General features: G+C 44.4%; 1 protein-coding gene and 2 long non-coding RNA genes across 7 annotated transcripts in view; all 3 read right to left on the bottom strand.

Annotated features, from left to right (window-relative positions):
• Positions 1-26,182, bottom strand: part of ptpn13 (protein tyrosine phosphatase non-receptor type 13) — a 178,994-nt gene that overhangs the window by 10,594 nt on the left and 142,218 nt on the right. Inside the window, exons 24-39 of one of the 4 annotated variants that reach the window (XM_052458562.1) lie at positions 21,929-22,060; positions 20,706-21,196; positions 20,004-20,141; positions 18,082-18,175; positions 17,080-17,165; positions 13,152-13,392; positions 12,634-12,866; positions 12,279-12,377; positions 11,865-12,077; positions 11,479-11,666; positions 8,689-8,851; positions 6,910-7,065; positions 6,508-6,679; positions 3,590-3,800; positions 3,176-3,261; positions 494-555 (exon numbers count right to left, since the gene is read on the bottom strand). In XM_052458562.1, coding sequence (XP_052314522.1) covers positions 494-555; positions 3,176-3,261; positions 3,590-3,800; positions 6,508-6,679; positions 6,910-7,065; positions 8,689-8,851; positions 11,479-11,666; positions 11,865-12,077; positions 12,279-12,377; positions 12,634-12,866; positions 13,152-13,392; positions 17,080-17,165; positions 18,082-18,175; positions 20,004-20,141; positions 20,706-21,196; positions 21,929-22,060 — 2,765 coding nt within the window. The remainder of the gene's footprint in view (positions 1-493; positions 556-3,175; positions 3,262-3,589; positions 3,801-6,507; positions 6,680-6,909; positions 7,066-8,688; positions 8,852-11,478; positions 11,667-11,864; positions 12,078-12,278; positions 12,378-12,633; positions 12,867-13,151; positions 13,393-17,079; positions 17,166-18,081; positions 18,176-20,003; positions 20,142-20,705; positions 21,197-21,928; positions 22,061-26,182) is intronic. The other 3 variants (XM_052458564.1, XM_052458563.1, XM_052458565.1) reach the window with 3 other exon arrangements.
• On the bottom strand, positions 3,810-6,222 carry LOC127906433 (uncharacterized). 2 transcript variants are annotated; one of them, XR_008061366.1, is made up of 4 exons: positions 5,851-6,222; positions 5,705-5,740; positions 5,042-5,653; positions 3,810-4,960 (listed from the first exon to the last, which is right to left on the bottom strand). It is a non-coding gene; the product is annotated as an uncharacterized LOC127906433 (long non-coding RNA). The 2 variants fall into 2 exon arrangements; XR_008061367.1 differs by lacking the exon at positions 5,851-6,222 and having other exon boundaries at positions 5,330-5,653; positions 5,705-5,833.
• LOC127906434 (uncharacterized) lies at positions 9,142-10,005 on the bottom strand. The gene is made up of 3 exons (XR_008061368.1): positions 9,717-10,005; positions 9,365-9,658; positions 9,142-9,238 (listed from the first exon to the last, which is right to left on the bottom strand). It is a non-coding gene; the product is annotated as an uncharacterized LOC127906434 (long non-coding RNA).

Raw genomic sequence — 26,182 nt, 5'->3', positions numbered from 1 at the left:
CTACAGCTGTACCAATCAAGAGCATCACCTTATAGCAGAGTTAACCCAATTGCATATCCTTCTGGCCAAGTTAACCCAATTGCATATCCTTCTGGCCAAGTTAACCCAATTGCATATCCTTCTGGCCAAGTTAACCCAATTGCATATCCTTCTGGCCAAGTTAACCCAATTGCATATCCTTCTGGCCAAGTTAACCCAATTGCATATCCTTATAGCAGAGTTAACCCAATTGCATATCCTTCTGACCAAGTTAACCCAATTGCATATCCTTATAGCAGAGTTAACCCAATTGCATATCCTTCTGGCCGAGTTAACCCAATTGCATATCCTTATAGCAGAGTTACCCCAATTGCATATCCTTATAGCACAGTTAATACAATTTAAATGTGTGTAAGTGCCTGAAGTTGAGTTGCTATAGTCACATGTAAAGCAAGTGTTGTCAATCTATCCAACAATAGGAAAGTAGTAGACTGAATAAAGCAGGTGTAGTTACCTCTGGAGGACATAGTGTAGAGAAGGCCTCTGTTTCTCTGTGATCAGCCCCCAAGACATAATCTGTAACAGGGGGGAGAACAGTCACATCATACTCCACAACAACATACCAGCGTTATGTTGAAGAAGGCATATATTGTTCATAACATGCAGCGCCTTCAGAAAGTGTTCATACCCCTTGATTTACTCCACAGTTTGTTGTGTTTACAGCCTGAATTAAAAAATGGATTAAATATATATATTTTTGTCACCCATCTACATACAATACCCCATAATGAAGTGAAAACATGTTTTTAGAAGTGTTTGCAAATTTATTGAAAATGAAATACAGAAATCTAATTTACAATGGTATTCACAAGTCAATACATGTTCGAATCACCGTTGGCAGCAATTTCAGCGGTGTGTCTAAGAGCTTTATACACACCTGGATTGTACAATATTTGCACATTATTATTTAAAAAAATCTTCAAGCTCTGTCAAGTTGATCATTGCTAGACAGCCATTTTCATGTTTTGCCATACATTTTCAAGCTGGTTTATGTCAAAACTGTAACTAGGCCACCCAGGAACATCAAAAGTCTTCTTGGTAAGCAAATCCAGTGTGTATTAGGCCTTGTGTTTTAGGTTATTGTCCTGCTGAAAGGTGAATTCATCATCTGATGGAAAGCAGACTGAACCAGGTTTTGCCTGTGCTCAGCTCCATTATGTTTCTTTATCCTGAAAAGTCCTTAACGATTACAAGCATACCCATAACATGATGCAGCCACCACTATGCTTGAAAATATGGAGAGAGGTTCTCATTGACGTGTTGTATTGGATTTGCCCCAAACATAACACTTAGTATTCAGGACAAAAAGTGAATTGCTTTGCCATATTTTTTGCAGTATTACTTTAGTGCCTTGATGTAAACAGGATTTATGTTTTGGAATATTTTTATTCTGAACAGGCTTCCTTCTTTTAACTCTGTCAATTAGATTAGTATTGTAGAGTCATTACAGTGTTGTTGATCCATCCTCAGTTTTCTCCTATCACAGGCATTAAACTTTAACTGTTTTAAAAAGTCAGCAGTGGCCTCATGGTGAAATCCCTGAGCAGTTTCCTTCCTGTCCGGCAACTAAGTTAGGAAGGACGCCTGTATCTTTGTAGTGACAATCAAAAGCCTAATTGATAACTTCACCACACCACGCTCAAAGAGACATTCAGAAATGGCTTTTTAATTATTATTATTATTATTTTTACATCTACCAATCGGTGGCATCCCTTGAGAACTTTAAAAAAACCTTGGTCGTTGCTTGAAATTCACTACACAGTTGAGGGACCTTACAGATAATTGTATGTGTGGGGTACAGAGATTGGCTTCAGGAAACAGCAGAGGGAACACCCCCCTATCCACATCGATGGAACAGTAGTGGAGAGGGTAGCAAGTTAAGTTCCTCGGCATACACATCACAGACAAACTGAATTGGTCCACTCACACAGACAGCATCGTGAAGAAGGCGCAGCAGCGCCTCTTCAACCTCAGGAGGCTGAAGAAATTCAGCTTGCCACCAAAAGCACTCACAAACTTCTACAGATGCACAATCGAGAGCATCCTGGCGGGCTGTATCACCGCCTGGTACGGCAACTGCTCCGCCCTCAACCGTAAGGCTCTCCAGAGGGTAGTGAGGTCTGCACATCGCATCACCGGGGGCAAACTACCTGCCCTCCAGGACACCTACACCACCTGATGTTACAGGAAGGCCATAAAGATCATCAAGGACATCAACCACCCGAGCCACTGCCTGTTCACCCCGCTATCATCCAGAAGGCGAGGTCAGTACAGGTGCATCAAAGCTGGGACCGAGAGATTGAAAAACAGCTTCTATCTCAAGGCCATCAGACTGTTAAACAGCCACCACTAACATTGAGTGGCTGCTGCCAACACACTGACATTGACACTGACTCAACTCCAGCCACTTTAATAATGGGAATTGATGGGAAATGATGTAAATATATCACTAGCCACTTTAAACAATGCTACCTTATATAATGTTACTTACCCTACATTATTCATCTCATATGCATACGTATATACTGTACTCTATATCATCGACTGCATCCTTATGTAATACATGTATCACTAGCCACTTTAACTATGCCACTTTGTTTACATACTCATCTCATATGTATATACTGCACTCAATACCATCTACTGTATCTTGCCTATGCTGCTCTGTACCATCACTCATTCATATATCCTTATGTACATATTCTTTATCCCCTTACACTGTGTATAAGACAGTAGTTTTGGAATTGTTAGTTAGATTACTTGTTGGTTATTACTGCATTGTCGGAACTAGAAGCACAAGCATTTCGCTACACTCGCATTAACATCTGCTAACCATGTGTATGTGACAAATACATTTGAATTGATTTGATTTTGATTTGATTTTGATTTGGCTAGTCATAAAAAATAAAATGTGGGGTATTGTGTGTAGATCAGTAACATAAAATCTAAATTTAAAATTCAGGCTGTAACAACAAAATGTGGAACAAGTATAGGGGTATTGTATACTTCCTGATTGTGAAGAGAACTTGACTGGATGTACTTACTGTATATGTACCATAATGCTATACACATTCAGCAAATCTTTCAAAGGATAACAGTCTACGATTTGTATGGGTAGGCTTTTACAAGTACTTACCGTTGAGGCTGCTGGAGACTTCAGGACTGACGTTGTTGTTGAGAAAAGAAATACTCTTCTGTCCTGGAGACACTGGTTTCCCATCCCTGGAGGGAGAAGAGAGATAGAGAGATCAATTAGGTCAAGGATAATGAACACATGTACCTCTTGGACGGGTATCTGAAGAGGGCATTATAGCAAGTAATCATTTATTGAGTCTCTCAGTTCCAAACCTCTTTGGCACTAGTTGGCAAGCACTGCCTTGCACAGAAATGGACTGAATGGTAAATAGTAAAGGACATTTCCTGGAAAAAAAACGTGTTTATGGTACATACAGGCTGCTGGAGATCTCTCGCAGGTCTACACCTAACCCAAAGTGCCTAGTGTGTAGGGGCTAGGGGTCTATTTGGAATTCAGGCTGAGGGTTAAGTTTACCTTGTAGCTTTGATAGTGAGCTCCCTGAGGGAGATCTCCAGCAGCCTGCAGCTCTCATTGAGGGTCAGGTCCAGAGTTGGAGCTCCGTTGATATAGTGGACCAGGTCCAAGGGCCTCAGACTCCCCTCCAGCAGCGCCACCGAGCCAGGCAGTACCTCCTTTATGAACAACACCCCGTACACACTGTCACTGCCCCCATCCAATACTAGACCTGTAGGGAGACACAACGTTAAGCCTTATGAACAACACGCTGTACACACTGTCACTGTCTAATACTAGACCTGTAGGGAGAGACAACACCCTGTACACACTGTCACTGTCTAATACTAGACCTGTAGGGAGACACAACACCCTGTACACACTGTCCAATACTAGACCTGTAGGGAGAGACAACACCCTGTACACACTGTCACTGTCTAATACTAGACCTGTAGGGAGAGACAACACCCTGTACACACTGTCACTGTCTAATACTAGACCTGTAGGGAGAGACAACACCCTGTACACACTGTCACTGTCTAATACTAGACCTGTAGGGAGAGAGACAACACCCTGTACACACTGTCCCCGTCTAATACTAGACCTGTAGGGAGAGACACAACACCCTGTACACACTGTCCAATACTAGACATGTAGGGAGAGACAACACCCTGTACACACTGTCACTGTCCAATACTAGACCTGTAGGGAGAGAGACAACACCCTGTACACACTGTCTAATACTAGACCTGTAGGGAGAGACAACACCCTGTACACACTGTCCAATACTAGACCTGCAGGGAGAGACACAACACCCTGTACACTCTGTCACTGTCTAATACTAGACCTTTAGGGAGATACAACACCCTGTACACACTGTCACTGTCCAATACTAGACCTTTAGGGAGATACAACACCCTGTACACCCTGTACCTGTCCAATACTAGACCTGTAGGGAGAGAGACAACACCCTGTACACACTGTCCCTGTCCAATACTAGACCTGTAGGGAGAGAGACAACACCCTGTACACACTGTCCAATACTAGACCTGTAGGGAGAGAGACAACACCCTGTACACACTGTCACTGTCTAATACTAGACCTGTAGGGAGAGAGACAACACCCTGTACACACTGTCTAATACTAGACCTGTAGGGAGAGACAACACCCTGTACACACTGTCCAATACTAGACCTGTAGGGAGAGACAACACCCTGTACACACTGTCTAATACTAGACCTGTAGGGAGAGACAACACCCTGTACACACTGTCTAATACTAGACCTGTAGGGAGAGACAACACACTGTCTAATACTAGACCTGTAGGGAGAGACAACACACTGTCTAATACTAGACCTGTAGGGAGAGACAACACACTGTCTAATACTAGACCTGTAGGGAGAGACAACACCCTGTACACACTGTCTAATACTAGACCTGTAGGGAGAGACAACACACTGTCCAATACTAGACCTGTAGGGAGAGACAACACACTGTCTAATACTAGACCTGTAGGGAGAGACAACACACTGTCTAATACTAGACCTGTAGGGAGAGACAACACACTGTCTAATACTAGACCTGTAGGGAGAGACAACACACTGTCTAATACTAGACCTGTAGGGAGAGACAACACACTGTCTAATACTAGACCTGTAGGGAGAGACAACACACTGTCTAATACTAGACCTGTAGGGAGAGACAACACACTGTCTAATACTAGACCTGTAGGGAGAGACAACACACTGTCCAATACTAGACCTGTAGGGAGAGACAACACACTGTCTAATACTAGACCTGTAGGGAGAGACAACACACTGTCTAATACTAGACCTGTAGGGAGAGACAACACACTGTCTAATACTAGACCTGTAGGGAGAGACAACACACTGTCCAATACTAGACCTGTAGGGAGAGACAACACACTGTCTAATACTAGACCTGTAGGGAGAGACAACACACTGTCTAATACTAGACCTGTAGGGAGAGACAACACACTGTCTAATACTAGACCTGTAGGGAGAGACAACACACTGTCTAATACTAGACCTGTAGGGAGAGACAACACACTGTCTAATACTAGACCTGTAGGGAGAGACAACACACTGTACACACTGTCACTGTCTAATACTAGACCTGTAGGGAGAGACAACACACTGTCTAATACTAGACCTGTAGGGAGAGACAACACACTGTCTAATACTAGACCTGTAGGGAGAGACAACACACTGTCTAATACTAGACCTGTAGGGAGAGATACAACACACTGTCTAATACTAGACCTGTAGGGAGAGACACAACACCGTTAAGCTTTATGAACAACACCACATACACAGTCACTTCCCCCGTCCAACAACGTCCCTGCAGCGAAAATAATATGTTTTAAAAATGTGTTGCTATGGAAAACTGAAGTCCAGCTCGGCCTAATGAACACAACCCTGACCTTCTGAACAAAAAGCTTGGTTATACCGGTTCCATTCTCTTCTGTTTGGTGCCTAATGAACACAACCCTGACCTTCTGAACCAAAAGCTTGGTTATACCTGTTCCATTCTCTTCTGTTTGGTGCCTAATGAACACAACCCTGACCTTCTGAACCAAAAGTTCAGTTATACCTGTTCCATTCTCTTCTGTTTGGTGCCTAATGAACACAATCCTGACCTTCTGAACCAAAAGTGGTCACCTAAAACACCACAGCAAGGCAGTGGAAGCTCATTTAGTGTCAAAACCCCCCACCACACATTCCTTTCAAACTGCAATCTAACACCCTTTTACATATTGTGCTTTCTTGAGCTCTGTCCAAGTCACAAGTTCTTTACAATCATCATCACTGAGGTTGATAACTCCAAAGCAACACAGATATTTTCAACAGTTCAACAGTTGAGATGATACACGTGAGATAAATAGATCATTTTAGGCAGTGTAAATAGATCTCTCTTACCTAATGTTTGGTCAGGGCACTGGAAGGAGATGTCCGACAGTAGGTGTGCTTCTATAGGGGGTTTAGGAGCCTCGAGAACCCTTCCTACCACTAGATCGACCACCCTGGGGGCCGCTCTCACCAGGTTCACCACCTCAGTGTGACCCATGTTGGACACATCTTTGTTGTTCACCTGAAGGGGGGTTGTTAGTATGCTTGTGATAAAGCATGACAGGGAGTGTTAAAACATGACTATCAATTTGTCTTCAATTTCTCGTATCCTCTCTCCGTGTGTCCTCAAACTGCATTGGAGAAGGAGACCCAAAGTCTCTCCTCACCTCCTTAAAACGCATTGGAGGAGGAGGTGAGGAATCAAGGAAAACCAGATTGAGTGTTCAGTAGCTACATTCAGCAGATGTGTACCATGATCATGCGATCCCCGGGACGCAGCCTGCCGTCTCCCTTGGCAGGGTCCTGGATGATGTCATGGATGTAACAGCCCAGGTCGTTCCCTTTGGTCAGAGTAAACCCCAGGCTTCCTTTCTCAGACTTCACAAGGGACACTTTCAGCTCCACGTCCTGACGAACAGACAGTGGTAAACAAACGCCGTTGGAATCAAACTGCGCTGAAAAGGAACTGAATACTGAATACTACACAAACTCAGCATAAAAAGAAACGTCCTTCCACTGTTAAATGCGTTTATTTTCAGCAAACTTAACATGTGTAAATATTTGTATGAACATAAGATTCAACAACAGATAAACTGAACAAGTGGCCACCAGCTGCATTAAGTACTGCAGTGCATCTCCTCCTCATGTACTGCACCAGATCTGCCAGTTCTTGCTGTGAGATGTTACCCAACTCTTCCACCAAGCCACCTGCAAGTTCCTGGACATTTCTGGGGGGGAATGGCCCTAGCCCTCACCCTCCGATCCAACAGGTCCAAGAAATGCTCAATGGCATTGAGATCCGGGCTCTTCGCTGGCCATGGCAGAACACTGACATTCCTGTCTTGCAGGAAATCACGCACAGAACGAGCAGTATGGCTGGTGGCATCGTCATGCTGGAGGGTCATGTCAGGATGAGCCTGCAGGAAGGGTACCACATGAGGGAGGAGGATGTCTTCCCTGTAATGCACAGCGTTGAGTTTGCCTGCAATGACAAGCTGCTCAGTCCGATGATGCTGTGATACACCGCCCCAGACCATGACGGACCCTCCACCTCCACATCGATCCGGCTCCAGAGTACAGGCCTCGGTGTAACGCTCATTCCTTCGACAATAAACGCAAATCCGACCATCACCCCTGGTGAGACAAAACCGTGACTCATCAGGGAAGAGCACTTTTTGCCAGTCCTGTCTGGTCCAGCGACGGTGGGTTTGTGCCCATAGGCGACGTTGTTGCCGGTGATGTCTGGTGAGGACCTGCCTTACAACAGGCCTACTACAAGCCCTCAGTCCAGCCTCTCTCAGCCATTTGCAGACAGTCTGAGCACTGATGGAGGGATTGTGCGTCCCTGGTGTAACTCAGGCAGTTGTTGTTACCATCCTGTACCTGTCCCTGCAGGTGTGATGTTCAGATGTACCGATCCTGTGCAGGTGTTACATGTGGCCTGCCACTGCGAGGACGATCAGCTGTCCGTCTGCGTCTCAGTACGGACAATACAATTTATTGCCCTGGCCACATCTGCAGTCCTCATGCATCCTTTCAGCATGCATAAGACATGTTCACGCAGATGAGCAGGGACCTTGGGCATCTTTCTTTTGGTGTTTTTCAGAGTCAATAGAAAGGCCTCTTTAGTGTCCTAAGTTTTCATAACTGTGACCTTAATTGCCTAGCGTCTGTAAGCTGTTAGAGTCTTAACGACCGTTCCACAGGTGCATGTTCATTAATTTTTTGTGGTTCATTGAACAAGCATGGGGAAACAGTGTTTAAACCCTTTAGAATGAAGATCAGTGAAGTTATTTGGATTTTTACGAATTATCTTTGAAAGACGGGGTCCTGAATAAGGGACATTTCTTTTTTTTTTTGCTGAGTTTAGTTACATAATTACATGGATAATGCACATTACATCCTTGCCTCCTCTGCCCATGAGAGGCTCCCTTGGACCTCCAATGTGCTTTGAGAGAAATGAATGGAGGAAACCAGGACGGTCAAAGTACTTATTCTTTCAGACAGGTCCTAGTGTTCCCCTGCTCTTACCGGCACAAACTCATCCATGTCCTGTCTGTTGTCTGTCAGGGTGTGGTTGAAGTGTGGTGGTCGAGGGAGAGGCAGGGGGTCGGGACTGGGGGCTTCTGGAGATAATACCATAGGTTGAGGGGTGGTGGTCAGGTCAGGGACCCGAGGGGAGGAGGAGGGACACCTGCGGAAATAGAACACAAGGAATCCATCAAATAAGTTATATTATATTATTATTATATTATTATTATTATATTAAAATAAGTGATTTTTAAACCAACGGTTGTTGCAAGGTTGTTTACTGTAACCTGGTTTAGACCCCACAGAGCAAGTAGAAGCTGAAGCACAGTGTTAAACTGACGTGGCATTCTTAGTCTATAAGGTTATCATAGAAATATCTTGTGTAGAACAGATCATACAATATTATTGTCTGTCAGGTAGAATAAAAACACTTTTCATTACATTTCACCTGACTGCAATGAGTCACCTCTCATTGGTTACGGTACTAATGACCTGGAAACTATATCACCTCTCATTGGTTACGGTACTAATGACCTGGAAACTATATCACCTCTCATTGGTTACTGTACTAATGACCTGGAAACTATATCACCTCTCATTGGTTACTGTACTAATGACCTGGAAACTATATCACCTCTCATTGGTTACTGTACTAATGACCTGGAAACTATATCACCTCTCATTGGTTACGGTACTAATGACCTGGAAACTATATCACCTCTCATTGGTTACGGTACTAATGACCTGGAAACTATATCACCTCTCATTGGTTACGGTACTAATGACCTGGAAACTATATCACCTCTCATTGGTTACGGTACTAATGACCTGGAAACTATATCACCTCTCATTGGTTACGGTACTAATGACCTGGAAACTATATCACCTCTCATTGGTTACGGTACTAATGACCTGGAAACTATATCACCTCTCATTGGTTACGGTACTAATGACCTGGAAACTATATCACCTCTCATTGGTTACACCTCTCATTGGTTACGGTACTAATGACCTGGAAACTATATCACCTCTCATTGGTTACGGTACTAATGACCTGGAAACTATATCACCTCTCATTGGTTACGGTACTAATGACCTGGAAACTATATCACCTCTCATTGGTTACGGTACTAATGACCTGGAAACTATATCACCTCTCATTGGTTACGGTACTAATGACCTGGAAACTATATCACCTCTCATTGGTTACGGTACTAATGACCTGGAAACTATATCACCTCTCATTGGTTACGGTACTAATGACCTGGAAACTATATCACCTCTCATTGGTTACGGTACTAATGACCTGGAAACTATATCACCTCTCATTGGTTACTCTAGTCAGTCCATAATAAAGCACTGCTCTACCTTAACACTATCAACAAGGCAGGTCCTACAGGCCCTAGTTTCTACCTTCTTAACAACACTATCAACAAGGCAGGTCCTACAGGCCCTAGTTTCTACCTTCTTAACAACACTATCAACAAGGCAGGTCCTACAGGCCCTAGTTTCTACCTTCTTAACAACACTATCAACAAGGCAGGTCCTACAGGCCCTAGTTTCTACCTTCTTAACAACACTATCAACAAGGCAGGTCCTACAGGCCCTAGTTTCTACCTTCTTAACAACACTATCAACAAGGCAGGTCCTACAGGCCCTAGTTTCTACCTTCTTAACAACACTATCAACAAGGCAGGTCCTACAAGCCCTAGTTTCTACCTTCTTAACAACACTATCAACAAGGCAGGTCCTACAGGCCCTAGTTTCTACCTTCTTAACAACACTATCAACAAGGCAGGTCCTACAGGTCCTAGTTTCTACCTTCTTAACAACACTATCAACAAGGCAGGTCCTACAGGCCCTAGTTTTTTAATTTAACGAAGCAAGTCAGTTAAGAACAAATTCTTATTTACAAATGACAGCCAAACCCGGCCAAACCTGGACGACACTGGGCCAATTGTGCGCTGCACTATGGGTACTCCCAATCACAGCCGGATGTGGGTACAGCCTGGATTCGAACCAGGGACTCTAGTGACGACCTCTTACACGGAGATGCTGTGCCACTCGGGAGACAAGGTGCTTTCAGGTGTTTGGTCTCACCTGGACGACTGTTCAATCAGGTGCCACAAAGGGACTTAGGAAAATTGCATTTGGCTCAGAACAGGGCAGCACGGCTGGCCCTTGGATGTACACAGAGAGCTAACATTAATATACATATCAACCGCTCCTGGCTCAAAGTGGAGGACAGATAGACTTCATCACTACTTGTGTTTTTGAGAGGTATTGACACGTTGAATGCATACACACACATGGATTTAGTATTGTAGATATGTGGTAGTGGTGGATTAGGGGCCTGAGGGCACACAATGTGTTGTGAAATCTGTGAATGTATTTTAATGTTTTAAAATTGTATAAACTGCCTTAATTTTGCTGGACCCCAGGAAGAGCAGCTGCTGCAGTGGTAGGAAATAATGTTTATTTATTATTATTATCCACATTTCAAGCTCATCTTTCGAAAACACAAATAAATTTTTTTTAAAAACTGTATTTTTCAGAATGTTTAGATCCGGGATAACAGGCCCTCCCCTCTCCGGGATAACAGGCCCTCCCCTCTCCGGGATAACAGGCCCTCCCCTCTCCGGGATAACAGGCCCTCCCCTCTCCGGGATAACAGGCCCTCTCCCCTCTCCGGGATAACAGGCCCTCTCCCCTCTCCGGGATAACAGGCCCTCCCCTCTCCGGGATAACAGGCTAACATGAGTAATATCAGCAGTAGGATATAATCTTTACCTTTTGCTGAGGTTGGACAGTGACAGGTTGGAAGAGTAGTAGGCAGAGCGGATGGTGTCATCCAGCTCACAGGGGGTCTCATACTGGCGGAGTCTCTCCAGAGTGAGGTTACTGCTGGGGGTCTGGTAGATACTACGATCCCAGGCTTGTCGGCCCTGCTCCAGAGATGGGCTGAAGGCCTCCTCCACCTGAATGAATTAAGTAATGAATGAATGGATAAATAAATCCATTGTTTAGTCATTCATGAATTTGACAAAATGTCCAGTTGCCTCAGCCGAGTGAAACAATACACACATTAAAAATCATTAAAAACTCAATAGTTTACAGACTCATTCCCATTGTGGTTCTTGATATCAATTGTTACTAATTATCAATGAAATTGTTACCTCCTCATCATCTGTGCTGTCGCTGTAGCTGTCCCGACGGCTGGAGGACTTCATGAGCAGCCTGTCCAGAGCTTCCTCCATTTGCCCAGGCCCCAGTCCCAGGCTCCTCTTCCCCTCAGACCTCACAGGAGAGGCTGTTCTGGGCCTGGCCAGGCTGGATTCAGGCTGCTGGGTCTGGACTACTGGTTCCTTACGAGGAGAGGCCATGGGAGTCTGGGGAGGGAGAATGAGATACACTCCGTAAGTATATTAGTGTATAGCTCACTAAACATAAAAAAATACACTGCACTCCACTTATAGTGAATGCGGTTATAGTGATAAATGGTCCTATGCCATCAATGTAAGAGAAAAGCAGACATTTTGCCCAGTTTGTGGCCCACGTGAGAGGTCCTGCTGACTGGTAGAGTTCCTCACCAGAGCAGAGGCGTCCATCTCAGGTAAGACACCCTGGTCAGGTCTACAGAGCAGCAGAGTGACCTCCTGGCCGGTCCCTCGCAGCGCTGAGATCACCTCCTAGTGGCAGGGCAGAGAAACGCAACAGAATATTTCATATGAAAATGGTTGAGTCATGTAATATTGGCATACAAGGGAGTCAGTTCTTCAACTAAAAAAGCCATTTGAAACCCCACCCCTTAATAAAACCCATTGTTTGACTTGATTGATCAATGTTGAAAAGGTGACATAAGATGTCATAAGGTGAATGCACCAATTTGTAAGTCGCTCTGGATAAGAGCGTCTGCTAAATGACTTAAATGTAAATGTGACACACGTGCTGCGAGAGTCCTTTGAGGGGCGTCTGGTTGACACGCACGATGACGTCACCCACGTTGATTCGTCCACTCTCAGCGGCAGGTTGCCCAGGGAAAAGCTTCTTGACCCGGACCATGCTGAAGCTGTTACCAGAGGCGTTACCAGTGTTCTGGTCAGGGAGGGTCTCCTCTCTACTGAAGCTGAACCCTAGGCCTGACGAATTCTTCAGCAAGGGCACCTCAAATACATTATCTTGGGGACAGGAAGACAAGAAAACTTTATTGTCCAACAAAAAACATAAATGTGTATGACTGCTAACTCTCTCAGACACCACACACACACCTGAGATACTGGTAGGAGCACAGGGTCAGCTGCAGAGTAACGTCCCTGGAGCAAATTACGGTTTAAGTGCCTTGCCCAAGGGCACAACAGCAGTAGGGCACAATGTCATAATCAAACATCAAAGACTAGCAACTGATGGTGACGTATAAGAAAGTAATGAGTGTTTGAATTAATGTGTGTGTACTGTACACTCACTATCAGTGATGAAGATGTACTCTGGCTGGGCTTTAGGCTGAGCAGCCTCTGGCGCCGGTTGTTGCTGGTCGCTGGGAGGGGTGCACTGAGGCGTCAGAGGGGCGTGGATACGGTCCGCAGGTAGCTGACCCTTCTCTAACAACAAGTGGACCATCTGAAGAGGGGAGGAGCAGAGGAGAAGGGGAGGAGAGGACCGGAGGAGAAGGGGAGGAGCCGAGCGGAGGAGAAGGGGAGGAGAGGACTGGAGGAGAAGGAGAGGAGAGGAGGAGAAGGGGAGGAGAGGAGGAGAAGGGGAGGAGAGGAGAGGAGGAGAAGGGGAGGAGAGGAGGAGAAGGGGAGGAGAGGAGGGGAGGAGAAGGGGAGGAGAGGAGGGGAGGAGAAGGGGGGGGGAGGAGGAGAAGGGGAGGAGAGGACCGGAGGAGGAGGGGAGGAGAGGAGGAGGGGAAGGGGAGGGAGGAGGTGAAGGGGAGGAGAGGAGCGGAGGAGAAGGGAGGAGCGGAGCGGAGGAGAAGGGGAGGGGAGGAGGAGGAGGAGGGGAGGGGAGGAGAAGGAGGAGAAGGGGAGGAGAGGAGGAGAAGGGGAGGGGAGGAGCGGAGGGGAGAAGGGGAGGAGAGGGGGAGGAGAAGGGGAGGAGAGGAGGAGGGGAGGAGGAGAGGAGGGGAGGAGCGGAGGAGAAGGGGGAGGAGAAGGGGAGGAGAGGGGGGAGAGGAGGGGAGGAGAAGGGGAGGAGCGGAGGAGAAGGGGAGGAGAGGGGAGGACCGGAGGAGAAGGGGAGGAGGAGGAGGAGGAGAAGGGGAGGGGGAGGAGAGGGGAGGAGGGGAGAAGGGGAGAGAGGAGGGAGGAGAAGGGGAGGAGCGGAGGAGAAGGGGAGGAGAGGACCGGAGGAGAAGGGGAGGAGAGGAGGAGAAGGGGAGGAGAGGAGCGGAGGAGAAGGGGAGGGGAGGAGGAGAAGGGGAGAAGGGGAGGAGAAGGGGAGGGGAGGAGCGGAGGAGAAGGGGAGGAGGAGGAGGAGGGGAGGAGGAGAAGGGGAGAGAAGGGGAGGGGGAGGAGCGGAGGAGAAGGGGAGGGGAGGAGCGGAGGAGAAGGGGAGGAGAGGACCGGAGGAGAAGGGGAGGAGGGGACCGGAGGAGAAGGGGGGGAGGAGCGGAGGAGAAGGGGAGGAGAAGGGGAGGGGGGGAGGGACCGGAGGAGAAGGGGAGGAGAGGACCGGAGGAGAAGGGGAGGAGAGGACCGGAGGAGAAGGGGAGGAGAGGGGGAGGAGAGAAGGGGAGGGGAGGGGGAGGGGAGGAGCGGAGGAGAAGGGGAGAAGGGGAGGAGCGGAGGAGAAGGGGAGGAGAGGAGGAGAAGGGGAGGGGAGGAGCGGAGGAGAAGGGGAGGAGAGGACCGGAGGAGAAGGGGAGGAGAGGACCGGAGGAGAAGGGGAGGAGAGGAGCGGAGGAGAAGGGGAGGAGAGGAGGAGAAGGGGAGGAGGGAGGGAGGAGAAGGGGAGGAGAGGAGGAGAAGGAGAAGGGGAGGGGAGGAGCGGAGGAGAAGGGGAGGAGGAGGGAGGAGAAGGGGAGGAGAGGGGAGGGGGAGGGAGGAGCGGAGGAGGGGAAGGGGAGGAGAAGGGGAGGAGAGGGGGGAGGGGGAGGAGGAGGGAGGAGAAGGGGATGAGAGGAGCGGAGGAGAAGGGGAGAGAGAGGAGGAGGGGAGGGGAGGAGAGGAGAAGGGGAGAAGGGGAGGGGAGGAGAGGAGGAGAAGGGGAGGGGAGGAGGAGAAGGAGGAGAAGGGGAGGAGAAGGGGAGGAGCGGAGGAGAAGGGGAGGAGAAGGGGAGGAGGGGAGGAGAAGGGGGGGAGGAGAAGGGGAGGAGCGGAGGAGAAGGGGAGGAGAAGGGGAGGAGAAGGGGAGGAGCGGAGGAGGAGCGGAGGAGAAGGGGAGGAGGGAGGAGCGGAGGAGAAGGGGAGGAGGGAGCGGAGGAGAAGGGGAGGAGCGGAGGAGGAGCGGAGGAGAGGACCGGAGGAGAAGGGGAGGAGAGGACCGGAGGAGAAGTGGAGGAGAGGACCGGAGGAGAAGGGGAGGAGCGGAGCGGAGGAGAAGGGGAGGAGAGGACCGGAGGAGAAGGGGAGGAGCGGAGCGGAGGAGAAGGGGAGGAGAGGAGGAGAAGGGGAGGAGCGGAGCGGAGGAGAAGGGGAGGAGAGGAGGAGAAGGGGAGGAGCGGAGGAGAAGGGGAGGAGCGGAGGAGAAGGGGAGGACCGGAGGAGAAGGGGAGGGGCGGAGGAGAAGGGGAGGGGCGGAGGAGAAGGGGAGGGGCGGAGGAGAAGGGGAGGGGCGGAGGAGAAGGGGAGGGGCGGAGGAGAAGGGGAGGGGCGGAGGAGAAGAAGGAGTCTCAAATTGGAAAGAAGACACCATAAGCCTATATAGTTGATACAGTTGAAGTCGGAAGTTTAAATACACCTTAGCCAAATATATTTCAACTCAGTTTTTCACAATTCCTGACATTTAATAAAACATTCCCTGTTTTAGGATCACCACTTTATTTTAAGAATGTGAAATGTCAGAATAATAGTAGAGAGAATGATTTATTTCAGCTTTTATTTCTTTCATCACATTCTCAGTGGGTCAGAAGTTTACATACACTCAATTAGTATTTGGTAGCATTGCCTTTAAATTGTTTAACTTGGGTCAAACGTTTTGGGTAGTCTTCCACAAGCTTCCCACAATAAGCTGGGTGAATTTTGGCCCATTCCTCCTGACAGAGCTGGTGTAACTGAGTCAGGTTTGTAGGTCTCCTTGCTCGCACGTACATTTTCAGTTCTGCCCACAAATTTTCTATAGGAATGAGGTCTGGGCTTTGTGATGGCCACTCCAATACCTTGACTTTGTTGTCCTTAAGCCATTTTGTCACAACTTTGGAAGTATGTTTGGGGTTATTGTCCATTTGGAAGACCCATTTGCGACCAGCTTTAACTTCCTGACTGATGTCTTGAGATGTTGCTTCAATATATCCACATAATTCTCCTCCCTCATAATTTCATCTATTTTGTGAAGTTCACCAGTCCCTCCTGCAGCAAAGCACCCCCACAACATGATGCTTCCACCCCTGTGCTTCACGGTTGGGATGGTGTTCTTCGGCTTACAAGCCTCCCCCTTTTTCCTCCAAACATAACGATGGTCAATATGGCCAAACAGTTCTATTTTTGTTTCATCAGACCAGAGGACATTTCTATGATCTTTGTCCCCATGTGCATTTGCAAACCGTAGTCTGGCTTTTTTATGGCGGTTTTGGAGCAGTGGCTTCTCGCTTGCTGTGCAACCCTTCAGGTTATGTCGATATAGAACTCGTCTTACTGTGGATATAGATACCTCTTCCTCCAGCATCTTCACAAGGTTCTTTGCTGTTGTTTTTTTCTGAGTTCTTGGCTGATTTCTTTTTGATTTTGTCAAGATGTCAAGCAAAGAGGCACTGAGTCTGAAGGTAGGCCTTGTTATACATCCACAGGTACACCTCAAATTGACTCAAATGTCTAAAGCCATGAAATAATTTTCTGGAATTTGTTGCTGTTTAAAGGCACAGTCAACTTAGTGTATGTAAACGTCTGACCCACTGGAATTGTGATCCAGTGAATTATAAGTTAAATAATCTGTCTGTGAACAATTGTTGGAAAAATGACTTGTGTCAAGCACAAAGTAGATGTCCTAACTGACTTGCCAAAACTATAGAAATTTGTAGAGTGGTTGAAAAAACAACTTTTAATGACTCCAACCTAAGTGTATGTAAACTTCCGACTTCCACTGTAGATGCTGGAACTTGCTAAACAAGCTAATGGACTTTAAAAACTGTCTGGTTAAATCATACCGTAGTAGGCAATCAATCACTACCACAGGTCAGTGGAAATAAGGTAAAACTTGATGAAAGTGAACTATCGCTTCAACTGTGACTGTACTGACCTTTCCAGTATCTCTGAGGGTCTCCACAGCCCGCTTGTGAGTGGCTCCTTCCAGACTCTTCCCATTGACAGCCACCACCCTGTCACCTTGTAACAATAGAGACGGGTATAACACTGAGTGTACAAAACATTAGGAACACCTTCCTAATATTGAGCTGCGTCCCCTTTTGTCCCTCAGAACAGCCTCAATTTGTCGAGGCCTGGACTCCACAAGGTGTCGAAAGCGTTCCACAGGGATGTTGGCCCGTGTTGACTCCAATGCTGCATGTCCCTTGGGTGGTGGAGCATTCTCGATACACACGGGAATCTTGATTGTGGAAAAACCCAGCAGCGCTGCAGTCCTTGACACAAACCGGTGCGCCTGGTACCTACTACCATACCCCGTTGAAAGGCACTTAAATATTTTTGCTTGCCCACTTACCCTCTGAATGGCACACATACACAATATGTGTGTCAATTGTCTCAAGGTTTAAAAAAATCCTTCTTTAACCCCGTCTCCTCCCCTTCATCTACACTGATTTGAAGTGGATTTAACAAGTGGCATCAATAAGAGATCAGAGCTCTCACCTGGATTCACCTGGATTCACCTGGTCAGTCTGTGTCATGGAAAGACTTGTTCATGTTTTGTAGACTCAGTGTATATAAACAGTCTGACTCAGCAAACACCAGTCAAGCATTGAGGTGCTGACACCATGATACCACGGTAGGTTTGTTGGGAATCCTCCATGCTGGCGCAAGTCCATCAGGATAATGTTCAGTAGGATACACCACGGCACAGGTTTTTGCTACGGAACGCTTAAATCTGTGTTCTTATTGGACAAGGTCAGGTAGTACTCCCCCTTTCTAAACGTTTTCTCCCTACTGATGTGTTGATCAGGCACCAAATGAAACACAGACTGAAACACGGATGGACGACCTGGACATGTCCAATAAGAAACCCTTGTTTTAAAACTTTTTTGCTACGGTGTGCCTTACTGAACAGGACCTAGGTGCTATAGCTTACCCTTCTGGATCCTTCCGTCCAGTTCTGCAGCTCCTTTAGGGATGATGGCCTTCACATAAACCCCTCCATGCTTCACACTGGTATTCACTCCACCCTGAGGAGAACAGGTCGTGTCACTACAGTCAACCAGACAGAGGGAGCATAATGCTGTATTCACTACAGTCAACCAGACAGAGGGAGCATAATGCTGTATTCACTACAGTCAACCAGACAGAGGGAGCATAATGCTGTATTCAGTAGTCAACCAGACAGAGGGAGCATAATGCTGTATTCAGTAGTCAACCAGACAGAGGGAGCATAATGCTGTATTCTCTACAGTCAACCAGACAGAGGAGCATAATGCTGTATTCTCTACAGTCAACCAGACAGAGGGAGCATAATGCTGTATTCACTACAGTCAACCAGACAGAGGGAGCATAATGCTGTATTCAGTAGTCAACCAGACAGAGGGAGCATAATGCTGTATTCTCTACAGTCAACCAGACAGAGGGAGCATAATGCTGTATTCTCTAGTCAACCAGACAGAGGGAGCATAATGCTGTATTCACTACAGTCAACCAGACAGAGGGAGCATAATGCTGTATTCTCTAGTCAACCAGACAGAGGGAGCATAATGCTGTATTCACTACAGTCAACCAGACAGAGGGAGCATAATGCTGTATTCTCCACAGTCAACCAGACAGAGGGAGCATAATGCTGTGTTCAGTAGTCAACCAGACAGAGGGAGCATAATGCTGTATTCACTACAGTCAACCAGACAGAGGGAGCATAATGCTGTATTCACTACAGTCAACCAGACAGAGGGAGCATAATGCTGTATTCTCCACAGTCAACCAGATAGAGGGAGCATAATGCTGTGTTCAGTAGTCAACCAGACAGAGGGAGCATAATGCTGTATTCACTACAGTCAACCAGACAGAGGGAGCATAATGCTGTATTCACTACAGTCAACCAGACAGAGGGAGCATAATGCTGTATTCTCTACAGTCAACCAGACAGAGGGAGCATAATGCTGTATTCACTACAGTCAACCAGACAGAGGGAGCATAATGCTGTATTCACTACAGTCAACCAGACAGAGGGAGCATAATGCTGTATTCACTACAGTCAACCAGACAGAGGGAGCATAATGCTGTATTCACTACAGTCAACCAGACAGAGGGAGCATAATGCTGTATTCACTACAGTCAACCAGACAGAGGGAGCATAATGCTGTATTCACTACAGTCAACCAGACAGAGGGAGCATAATGCTGTATTCACTACAGTCAACCAGACAGAGGGAGCATAATGCTGTATTCACTACAGTCAACCAGACAGAGGGAGCATAATGCTGTATTCATGTCTTCCACAGACTACCGGTCTATGGGGTTATTAGTTGGTTTGTATTATACAGATCAGATGTATCTAAGTGGTGTTGTTAACATGATGTATCACCATGATAGACCACATGACTCAAGTTGAAAGACACTAACAATAATAATACCACTCATTCACAGGGGAAATTACACTGCTGGTCACTTCAGCAAATCAAAGTGGTCAAGCAGGCAGTGGCACAACATCTACGCAGGCATTAGTAAAACCAAGATTAAACTGGTGGGTCAAATGATACTTCTGTAATCTGTACCTACAGAGCCAGTGTCACCATGTGTGAATCCTCATCCATTCAACATGTCTGTTTGAGAAAATGTGCATGCAGAGACGCAAAGCAATCTACAAATCCCACAATGAAAGTCAAGCAGCAGAGCGACGACGCCAGGCAGCAGAGCGACGCTAGGCAGCAGAGCTACAGGAAAACACATACACCAGTCATGAGGAAAGAACCCCCCCGCCCCCCCCCCAAAACAAAAATGAGAGAACCTTTCAGAACAGTACCAGAAACAGTACACTCAGTAGCAGAACCGTGACACTAAGTAACAGTACCGTGACACTTATGCCCAAGCTGCTGTCCTGTTTAGACAGCTTAACGACAAACAGATCTCCAGGAGAGAGACTACTGACCCCTGGGACATTGACACTTAACCCTCCCATGCTGCCGTTGGGGAGAGTAGGAGTTAACTCCTGCAAACAGAGAACATGGCAGTAAATGGAACATTGGGGTTGTTGCCAGGCAACAGACATGCAGAGAGAATAACAGGAAGTAGTTTTAGAGGAGGGGGAGGAATTGGTATAGGAGGTATAACATAGGAAAAGATGCAGCCATACATACTATAACACTGTATTGCATTTGTTACAATTCTAAATGCAATGACATGTAGCCAGACATGATTAAACAAAACATGCAATTAGTTTGTAAAAAAACGTCAAGCATTTGAGAGGTTGTTTGTTAACTACATGCATCTTTGTAGTGGTATTGTATAGTCTACCTTGAGGATACCTACAAACATATGAATAAAATACTAGGGACTGTTTCTCAGGTAGTCTTCAGGTTATACACAAGATGTTCAACAGTATTCGCTGTACGTGTTGCTCTTGAATTTGATCTTGTAGCCTACTGACTACCAGACATGTCAAAAGCACCAAAACACCAGAGAAAAACTCTCCACTACAGGTAACTGAAACAGAGCTGGCACCTGTTGAACTCTTGTTAAAGTTTTGTCAGAAAAAACACCGGCCCCTACCTACCTTTTTAAACTTTGGTTTCTCTTGACTACTAGAGTACGTCTCCTCATCCATTTCAGAGTCCCCTCTATCTGAATAGTCTGGGTCTTTAGGGACCTCAGGGATCTTAGCTTTCCTGGTTTTGGGTGGCAACGCTGGTGGAGACACTTTGAGTGGGTCGAAGGTCAAGGCAATGTTGTTGGTTCGATCCTGGTGATGGAGTATGGATACGGGTACTGAGGCAGCTTCAGTGGGCAGTGTGCGATGGGGGTGGGTGCCGTTGACGGGGGTCTGGTGAGGTGCATTGGTGCTCTCGGTCCTGGAGTCCTGAGAGCGGAGGCTGCTCTGGCGTGGGAGAGTGGAGACAGACGGGGTGGTGGTGGGGAGAGGAGGGCTGGGGGAGCCTGTTCCTGCCTCCTGTTCCTCAATTGAAGACTCAAAGTCCAGGTCTTGTCGTCGCTGTCCGGAGACCACCAGAGGAGCCTGGGGTTTATAAACAAACCCTGACGGAGGCTCTAGAGGAGACAGACAGGAATAGTGGTTATGATTGCACTGCTACGGATTATAAAGCGTGACATAGGCGCTTATAGTGCCTCAAACATCTATAACTACATTCATGAAGGATACTAGTTATAGGATTGCTCTACCGCTAACCCCAGCCAGTCAGACCCAGCGCTAACCCCAGCCAGTCAGACCCAGCGCTAACCCCAGCCAGTCAGACCCAGCGCTAACCCCAGCCAGTCAGACCCAGCGCTAACCCCAGCCAGTCAGACCCAGCGCTAACCCCAGCCAGTCAGACCCAGCGCTAACCCCAGCCAGTCAGACCCAGCGCTAACCCCAGCCAGTCAGACCCAGCGCTAACCCCAGCCAGTCAGACCCAGCGCTAACCCCAGCCAGTCAGACCCAGCGCTAACCCCAGCCAGTCAGACCCAGCGCATAATCCATTGCGCCTGTTTTCCCGGCTCAGACCGACGGATCAGAAGGGAAGAGTAATTATTTCATTTAGCATTTAATGTTAAAAATAAATCATCTAAAACTGTTTGAACCGAAATCCCCTTAAAGCACTAATCTCTCAGCACTAATAATGGACTATAATGCACAACAAGAGGTGCTTATGACTACTCAAACATCTATAATAACTACATAAATAGATACAAAGAGCATTTCTCTGGCCTGTGAGAGATACATAATGCATTATAATGCAAGACATAGCTGCTAATAACTGACCATAATCTTGAATAAACTACCTTCATAAAGCCTCTCTCTGGGTTGAGACACCACCAGCGTGACATCATCGGGGGCGCTCTGCAGGACCTCGGTGGCAGCGGTGTGGGGAAGGCCCTGTAGGTTCACCTCATTCACAGAGATTAGACGGTCCCCTGCAGAACACAACACACACACTGGCACGGCACATACTGGAGCAATCTGTCTGGAGTCACTGGCACTCACACGGCACATACTGGAGCAATCTGTCTGGAGTCACTGGCACTCACACGGCACATACTGGAGCAATCTGTCTGGAGTCATCTATTCCACACAATTCAGATATGGCTCTCTGAAAGTTACAAAGTTTGGCTTCTTGATAAATGCAAAATACACTTTTCTGAACCATTTACACACACACACACACACACACACACACACACACACACACACACACTATACACAATACAGTATCAGTGAAAAGTTGTAGAACACCTACTCATTCAAGGGTTTTTCTTTATTTGACTATTTTCTACATTGTATAATAATAGTGAAGACATCAAAACTATGAAATAACACACATGGACTCATGTAGTAACCATAAAAAGTGTTAAACAAATCAAAATATATTTTATATTTGAGATTCTACAAATAGCCACCCTTTTTGCCTTGATGACAGCTTTGCACACTCTTGGCCATCTCTCAACCAGCTTCATGAGGTAGTCACCTGGAATGCATTTCAATTAACAGGTGTGCCTTCTGCAACATTGAACTGTGGAATTACTTTCCTTCTTAATGCGTTTGAGCCAATAAGTTGTGTTGTGACAAGGTAGGGGTGGTATACAGAAGATGGTCTTTTACCAAATAGGGCGAAGTCCATCTGAATCTCAAATATAAAATATATTTTGATTTGTTTAACACTTTTTTTTGTTACTACACGATTCCATGTGTTATTTCACAGTTTTGATGTCTTCACTATTATTCTACAATAATAACAGTCAGTTCATCAAATTTCTGCTCTACTGGAGCTGTCCCGGTCAACTACAAGTTGACTGGCCTGCACAGAGGCCTGACCGCAACCCACCGTTGGGATGAATTGGAACGCCTACTGTGAGCCAGGCCTAATCGCCCAACATCAGTGCCCGACCTCACTAATGCTCGTGTCTGAAAGGAAGCAAGTCCCCGCAGCAATGTTCCAACATCTAGTGGAAAGCCTTCCTGGAAGAGTGGAGGCTGTTATAGCAGCAAAGGAGGGACCAACTCCATATTAATGCCCATGATTTTGGAATGAGATCTTGGACGAGCAGGTGTCTACATACTTTTGGTCATGTAGTGTGTATTACACAAGTACGAGCAGACCATTTGGCTTGGTTTCAAAGACATGGTGCAATACATTTTAGACATGAAGTGCATTTGGTAAATTATGCTATATTATACAATACATTATTATTCAATACATAAATTACTATTATAATACACATTACATTATTATTATTAGTAGTAGACACTACATTATTATCACACACTACATTATTACACACTACATTATTATTATTATTATCACTCATTATTATTATTACACACTACATTATTATTATTATTATCACTCATTATTATTATTACACTACATTATTATTATTATTATTACACACTACATTATTACACACTACATTATTACACACTACATTATTATTATTATTATCACTCATTATTATTATTATTATTATTATTATTACACACTACATTATTATTATTATCATTATTATTATCACACTACATTATCACACACTACATTATTATTATTACACACTACATTATCACACACTACATTATTACACACTACATTATTATTATTATCATTATTATTATCACACTACATTATCACACACTACATTATCACACACTACATTATTACACACTACATTATCACACACTACATTATTACACACTACATTATTATTATTATCACTCATTATTATTATTATTATTATTATTACACACTACATTATTATTATTATTATTATCATTATTATTATCACACTACATTATCACACACTACATTATCACACACTACATTATTACACACTACATTATTATTATTATCACTCATTATTATTATTATTACACACTACATTATTATTATCACACACTATTATTATTATTATTATTATTACACACAACATTATTATTATTATCATTATTATTATCACACTACATTATCACACACTACATTATTACACACTACATTATTATTATTATCACTCATTATTATTATTATTATTATTACACACTACATTATTATTATTATTATCACTCATTATTATTATTATTATTATTATTACACACTACATTATTATTATTATCATTATTATTATCACACTACATTATCACACACTACATTATTATTATTACACACTACATTATTATTATCATCACACACTATTATTATTATTATTATTATTATCACACTACATTATTATTATTATTATTATTATTACACACTACATTATTATTATTATCATTATTATTATCACACTACATTATTATTATTACTCATTATTATTATCACTCATTATTATTATTACACACTACATTATTATTATTATCACTCATTATTATTATCACACTACATTATCACACACTACATTATTATTACACTCATTATTATTATTACACACTACATTATTATTATTATCACACACTACTATTATTATTATTATTATTATCACACACTACATTATTATTATTATTACACACTACATTATTATTATTATTATTATTACACACTACATTATTATTATTATCATTATTATTATCACACTACATTATTATTATTATTATCACTCATTATTATTATCACTCATTATTATTATTACACACTACATTATTATTACACTACATTATTATTATCACACACTACATTATTATTACACACTACATTATTATTACACTACATTATTATTATCACACACTACATTACACTATTATTACTACACACTACATTATTATTATTATTACACTACATTATTATTATTATTACACACTACATTATTATTATCATTACTACACCCTACATTATTATTATTATTATTACACTACATTATTATTATTATCACACACTACATTATTATTACACTACATTATTATCAAACACTACATTATTACACTACATTATTATTACACACTACATTATTATTACACACTACATTATTAATTATTATTACACACTACATTATTATTATCATTATTACACACTACATTATTATTACACACTACATTATTATCATTATTACACACTACATTATTATCAAACACTACATTATTATTATCACACCCAACATTATTATTACACTACATTATTATCAAACACTACATTATTATCAAACACTACATTATTATTACGCACTACATTATTATAATAATTATTATCACACACTACATTATTATAATTATTATCACACATTATAGCAGGTGTATCTCACTGATCATCCCTAAAGCCAACACCTCATTCGGCCGCCTTTCGTTCCAGTACTCTGCTGCCTGTGACTGGAACAAATTGCAAAAATCGCTGAAGTTGGAGACTTTTATCTCCCTCACCAACTTCAAACATCAGCTATCCGAGCAGCTAAGTGATCGCTGCAGCTGTACATAATCTATTGGTAAATAGCCCACCCATTTTCACCTACCTCATCCCCACAGTTTTTATTTATTTACTTTTCTGCTCTTTTGCACACCAATATCTCCACCTGTACATGATCATCTGATCATTTATCACTCCAGTGTTAATCTGCAATATTGTAATTATTCCCCTACCTTTTCATGCCTTTTGCACACATTGTATATAGACTCCCCTTTTTTTCTACTGTGTTATTGACTTGTTAATTGTTTACTCCATGTGTAACTCTGTGTTGTCTGTTCACACTGCGGCAGCGTAGCCTAGTGGTTAGAGCGTTGGACTAGTAACCGGAAGGTTGCGAGTTCAAACCCCCGAGCTGACCCCCGAGCCGGCTGTCGTTCTGCCCCTGAACAGGCAGTTAACCCACTGTTCCCAGGCCGTCATTGAAAATAAGAATATGTTCTTAACTGACTTGCCTGGTTAAATAAAGGTACATTTTTTTTTTAAAGTCTTGGCCAGGTCGCAGTTGCAAATGAGAACTTGTTCTCAACTAGCCTACCTGGTTAAATAAAGGTAAAATAAAAATTATTATTATTATTACACACTACATTATTATTATCACACTACATTATTATTATTATCACACACATTATTATTATTATTATTATCATCACACACTACA

Source organism: Oncorhynchus keta, chromosome 12, assembly GCF_023373465.1.
Source record: "Oncorhynchus keta strain PuntledgeMale-10-30-2019 chromosome 12, Oket_V2, whole genome shotgun sequence".
Classification (NCBI taxonomy): domain Eukaryota; kingdom Metazoa; phylum Chordata; class Actinopteri; order Salmoniformes; family Salmonidae; genus Oncorhynchus; species Oncorhynchus keta.
The sequence above is the reverse complement of the archived record's forward strand: the minus strand, read 5'-3'. Positions and strand labels throughout refer to the sequence as shown.